The sequence below is a fragment of the Ovis aries genome, chromosome 9 (assembly GCF_016772045.2).
Source record: "Ovis aries strain OAR_USU_Benz2616 breed Rambouillet chromosome 9, ARS-UI_Ramb_v3.0, whole genome shotgun sequence".
In the NCBI taxonomy this organism is placed as follows: Eukaryota; Metazoa; Chordata; class Mammalia; order Artiodactyla; family Bovidae; genus Ovis; species Ovis aries.
This window is the reverse complement of record NC_056062.1, coordinates 79,332,209-79,338,208: the sequence shown is the minus strand read 5'-3', so window position 1 is coordinate 79,338,208 and position 6,000 is coordinate 79,332,209. Positions and strand designations below refer to the sequence as shown.

General features: G+C 50.2%; 1 protein-coding gene across 2 annotated transcripts in view; it reads left to right on the top strand.

The window, feature by feature from the left end:
• Nucleotides 1-2,109: 2,109 nt before the first annotated feature.
• LAPTM4B (lysosomal protein transmembrane 4 beta) overlaps nt 2,110-6,000 on the top strand; it is a 65,905-nt gene continuing 62,014 nt past the window's right edge. For both annotated transcript variants that reach the window (XM_027973193.2, XM_027973192.2), the window contains exon 1: nt 2,110-2,398. In XM_027973193.2, the coding sequence (XP_027828994.2) occupies nt 2,300-2,398 (99 nt within the window). In that variant the 5' untranslated portion in view covers nt 2,110-2,299. The remainder of the gene's footprint in view (nt 2,399-6,000) is intronic.

Sequence of the window (6,000 nt, the reverse complement as noted above, 5' to 3'; positions counted from 1 at the left end):
AGAAGAGATGAAGATTCAATCTCTGGCTGGGGAAGATCTTTGGGAGAAGGAAATGGCAACCCACTCTACTATTCTTGCCTGGGAAATCCCATGGACAGAGGAGCCGGGCAGGGTACAGTCTCTGGGGTTACCAAAGAGTTGGACTGAGTTAGTGACTAAACAGCAACAAAACAAAGACCTAGAAAGACTGTCCTATATAAGTGATTTAAATCACCTCTTTACTGGGCCCCTCCTCACTCAGGATGCTTGCATTCCTCTCCAAGTGTGTATCTCTGCCTAGTTTCTGACGTAGTTTGGTCCTCGTCATTCAGGATGGCCACACTCCTCTTTGAGTGTATATTTCTCTCTGGCTTTGGACTTACTGCGCTCCTTCTCATTAGAAAAGATGCCATACCCTTTCTCTCTGGTGTGTATCTCTGCTCTGCTTCTGACTTAACAAATAAACTGCTTTTCTACTATGTGTTCTCCCATACATTGTGCTGGGTCTGTAAACTTTGTACCTGTTTTTATAGTTTTTGCCTCTTTGAAACTTTCTTGCTTTCAAATGTGGGAAGGAGCTAGGGCCACTTTGGTTCTAGCCTCTAGCCCCTGGTGGCCTGGTGGCTAGGTTTCCTGATTTTCATTCAGGCTTCCCAGATTTAGTTCCTGGAGAGGAAACTAAGATCTCTCTTCAGGATCACTCTCTCTCCGAGATCACTTCCAGACCAAACATTAGATGGGAGGAAATAACCGCAAACTGGAATCCTAGGAGTATCTCTTAACTCTCTGCGTTGGGTCTCACAGGTGCTACCAAAAAAAACTGGGTTCACCTCTTGGTGGGTATGGAGCCAAAAGACAGAACCAAAACAAGGATTGTGAGAAGAAAGGATTTATTACTTGCAGCAAGTAAGGAGAACACTGGTGGATATTCCCCAAAACAATGTCTCTCTAAATAGCAAAAGGGATGTTTTCAGCTAAGGTTACATGCGTATTCATGAAGGGGCGTGGGTGATCACAGAGTCCAAACTTGAGTTGATCAAAGTCATGAGGGTCAGCAAAGGTCAACAACATCATCCCTTAGAGCAGTGGTCCCCAACATTTTTGGCACCAAGGACCAGTTTCCTGGAAGACAACTGCTCACCTCCTGCTGTATGGTCCTGTTCCTAATGAGGGGTGGGGGGTGTTGGGGACTCCTGCCTTAGAGGATGGTTGCACACTGGAAGGGGTTTAAATTCTGCAAAACTGTTCAAGAAAGTGCGAGAAAGGTTAATGGTTACCACTGAAACACACCAGGGAATCTTCACACCTGATTTGTTATCTTTGCTATTGTTACTTCTCTTACCCCTTAATAGTTTTTTCTTGAGTCTTTCTTGCTTGTTGAGGCCTGTTCAAGGACAAGCACTGGGGTCAGTCTTAGATCACAAAATGGCTTAGGCCAAAAAAGGCTTCTCTTATTAAAAGAAAGCCATGCCTGTTTCTCTTTTTTTTTCCCCAGGACTCCTTACCTTATCTTCTTACACAGAGACCTTGTGGCAGTACCTGGCTTAATGACTCTTTCTTTAGAGCTGCAGTCACGATTTAAAAACGCTACCTGAAGCACAGCAAGTATAGTACACATTCTATTTTCTTACCACAGTGATTGAGCTGGGAAGCAGAGACAGACTGCTCTGGGCGGCTTCAGCAGCGGTTCAAAGGACTGCAGTTGGCCGGAATAACCCTTACCGTTTCCCTCCCCCAGCCAACCTGCAAGATAACAACGGGAATGGCACCGAACCTACAGAATATCTGCGAGATACAAGTGGAAGAAGAAAAAAAAAACCCACCACCAAAGAGACTGTAAAAGAATCTCGAACCGGTGGTGGAGTTACACGAATGACCAAACGAAAGACGGGAGGCCCGGAACTCCACCGGGGGTAGACTCGGGGACTGCCAGGGGTGAGGACGTTGATCGATTTCTGCTCCCCGGGGCAGGCGGCGCCGGCCGCCGGCTGGAGCCCGCGGTGACGTCACAGGGCCCCGGCGCCCGTCACGTGGTTCGCGGGTGCCCCGACCCGACCCCGCCCCTCTCCCCGCCCCGGCCCCGCCCCCTTTCCCCGCAGCCCTCGGAGCTCAGGGTCCGGCCGAGGTTCCAGTTGCTAGCTCTTTGCGCGGAGAGGCGTGGGGCCCGGGGCCGGTGGGCGGCGGACGGGGGCCAGGAAGAGGGAGCGAGGGTAGCCGGGGAGAGGGGGGCCGGCGACAGCCGCACGGTGCGCAGGACCGACGGCCGAAGCTCTTGCGAACTTGGGCGCAGAGTCGCGCCACTGCGCCCGCGGCCCGAGCGATGAAGATGGTGGCCCCCTGGACGCGGTTCTACTCCAACAGCTGCTGCCTCTGCTGCCATGTCCGCACCGGCACCATCCTGCTCGGCGTCTGGTACCTGGTGAGTGCGACCCGCCTGGGCGAACCCCCCCGCCTCGGGGTGGGGGTAAGGGGCGCGCACCTGCCCGGGAGGAGCGCGGGCGCCCCGGGACCCCGCTTCACTTTTCACACCCCCTTGTGGGTACCGGCTGCGGCCCTCCGGGTTGGGCGAAGCCGGCGTTAATCCTCCTAAAGTTATATTATTAGAAACTTAATTCTCTGGGCGGGCGGCTCCACGATGCGCCCCCCCCCCCCACCCCCCGGCTCAGCCAACCTGTGGCGGGGGCTGAGGTCAGGGCCCAGTGTTTGGGTGGGGATGGTTTCGGGGGGCGGTGCGCGTGGGCTGGAGTCGCTCTGGGAAAGGGGGCGCCCCAAAGCCCTCCGCCGGGAGCCGGCTGGGCCTCCCGGAGCTGCGCGGTTTCCGGCGAAAGCGCGCTTTGGTGGTCAAGCGAACTCCCCGCACCCCAATCCTTGTCTGCGGAGCACGTGCCCGCCTTTCCTTTCTTCTCTGCGTTCGCTGGGCTTTGTGCTTTCGACGGGTCGGGAGAGCCGTCGAGGCGGTGAGCCGGCACCTCTTGCTGCCCGCCCCCTGCACCATCCCACGCGTGCCCGCTCTCCCCGCCCTCAGGTGCCCGCGGATTTGCTGGCTCGTCTTCTGCGTGCCTTCGCATCCCGAGTGGGAATGGCTGGGGGTGGGGGTGCTCTACCCACACGCTTGTTGTAAAGCCCTTACCCTAGGAGGGGCTTGCCTTGTGATTCACTGCGTTTCAGTAGGCCCTGGACAGCCATTTTACACCCACGTACCTCCCCGTAAAACCCCCGATTTGCAGGTGATCCCCAGCTTCTTAGCAGACCCCGAAGGCCCATCTGGTCTGTTAGTTTGTTTCTAGGTTGGAGCTTTTTACTTGTCTGGGAAGCAGTGATTATCAGACGCTAGTGAGGCAACCTGATGGAGTCGTGCCCTGTACCAGCTCCAGGTTGATTGTCACCCCCAACCCCCCACGCCAAGACTGCACCAGCACCGGAGTCGGGTTCCGCTGCATCGTGGTTTCTGTTCGATCATGATGGAGAGTTAAGCCCGAGCCTCTGGGCGCTGAATGCCTCTGCACCAGGAAGAAACTCCTTAGATGTGGTAGTAAGATGGCTTATAGAACTTTTACTGGTGGTACATTCTGATCTTCTTAGTCATCAGAGTGTTTTGGTCGGTTCATAGTTCAGTGTTTGGATATAACACGGACGTAAGTCGAATTGTGAACTCGTCTGTGGTGCCATTGTAAGCAAAACACCCCTCTCCCCCAATATGGTGTTCTCTGTGCTATTTATAGTTTCAAGTTTCCTTTAGTCAGTGCCTATCACAGGCCACACAATAGAAATATTTGGCCTTAAAAGCTTTCAAACAGATCTTTAGTATATGTGGGTTCTTACTGTGCTGCTTCAATGCAGAGAGAACATCTGGGTATTGGCTCTACCCTGGTTTTGCTGAAAGCAAAAAAAAAAAAAAAAAAAAACGAAAAACGGAAATTTAAAGTTACAGCGAAAGAATAGTGGGTGGTCTTGAAATAGTGCTTTTATTGATAATCAAGACAGACAATTTTATCCACATGTCTTGTGTCCTCCTTGAAGATGTTGAAATCTGCAGGGTGCGAGTACATCTATGACTGTAATTTGTAAAATCTAGGGCACTGCATTAGGCAAATGGACTACGTGATGTACGGGAGAGATAAATCTACTTGAGCCCCGTTGTTGGCGGTAATCCAGTAGGACGCATTGGTGTGATAAAAGGGAGGACTCTGCAGGCTTTGTCCACAGCTTGAGCGTGCTCTTTGGGGAAAGGAGTTATTGGTATGCAGGTTTTAGCATTTGGAAAGATGGCTTTTTGAAAAATAATTCGAAAGCTTTTAAGCAGATGTGAATACTTTGGGGCTTCCCAGGTGGCGCTAGTGGTAAAGGACCCGCTTTCCAATGCAGGAGACAAGAGAAACAGGTTCGGTCCCTGGATGGGAAAGATCCCCTGGCGGCAGAAAGGGCAAATCACTCCAGTAATTCTTGCCTGGGAAATGCCCTGGTCAGAGGAGCCTGGTCGGCTACAGTCCACCAGGGTCGCCGATTGTTGGAAACGACTGAAACGACTTAGCATACACACAATGTACGCTGCTGCTGCTGCTAAGTAGCTTCAGTCGTGTCCGACTCTGTGCGACCCCACACAGACCCCCATACACCTCACGGACGGTATATGCTATTGGTCATCTTTGTAAGTCTTTAGCTTTTCTCAAAACAATTTAAACTTTTTTTAAACTAGTGAGTTTCCCTCATCCTTTTACATATATAATTTGGTTATCCAAAACATTGATTTACACGTACATTTTTAAGATGAAGGAGCTGAAGAACAAGGCATCTCTTTCTCTTTCCACCAGTCATCTGGATGGAATGAGGTCACGATCAAAAAAGGTAGAGTTTTCAGGAGAAAAAAAGGGTAGGAGTATAGATAGATACTCAAAAAAGAGTCCACTAGAAAGGTAAAGGGAACCTTCTTTATGCGTTTTCTAATTGTTTTCTGCCACAACCATCTCCTAAGCTCCTGTGTGCCAGGTACTATTTGTGCTCAGTGGCTTCAGTTGTGCCCAACTCTTTTCAAACCCATGGACCATAGCCTACCAGGTCCCTCTGTCCTTGGAATTCTCCAGGCAGGATTATTGAAGTGGGTTGCCATTCCCTTCTCCAGGGGACCTCTCCGACCCAGGGATGGAACCTGAGTCTCCTGCGGTGCCAGCGGATTCTTTTACCACTGAGCTGCTGGGGAAGCCCACTGTACTATTGATAGCAATCCTTTTTTTGGATACACCCGGAGGCTTCCCTGAGAAGGGGTCAAACTCCGCTCTCCACAGTGAAATCGAGGAGTCCTCATCACTGGGTCTCCAGGGAATTCCCTAGATTCCTTGATGAAAAAAACCAGAGTGAACTATGGGAGGGCTGTGAGTTGAGTTTATTCAGTGTCTTGACTCTATGTAAAATAGCCCAGGGGAACAACCTCTCCGACAGCTCTGAGAAACTGTTGTGAAGATGTGAGGGAGGAGCCAGGATATATGAATTTTTTGCTGTGAGAAAACCTGTAGTTGAAGTCCTAAGATGAGTGTTAATCACGAACAGGCAAATCAGGTTAATGAGTTTATGTATCATTTTCTAAGTATGGGAAGATGCAAGAATCTGGGAAAGCTGAAATTTCTCAGGTATGGATCTGCATTATCTTGGGGATCTGTCTGTCTCTAGCCTGAATTCCCCTCAGTCCCAGAGTCCTGGGTGACTGCCGTGGCTAACGGCTGGCTTGATCCTGATAGAACTGGAGTGGCAGGCAACATTTTTCTCTACAATGCTTTGCATAAGCTTAATTTTTACATATTCCTGGTAGATTTTTTTAAATTCCCATTTTATAGAGGAAAAACCAAGGCGAAGAGCTTAAGTGATTTGCAGCTTGTGGTCTGAGTGATGTATTGGTCTGTGCTGTTTCCAGTTCTACCTTTTAAAAGTTGTGTGTTTTGTTTTTGCCTTGAAATGATAAAGGTTTCCTTCAGTCCAGTTTTTAAAAAAAGCATATTGATTTCAGGTATTTGTATTAGCGATCACTTT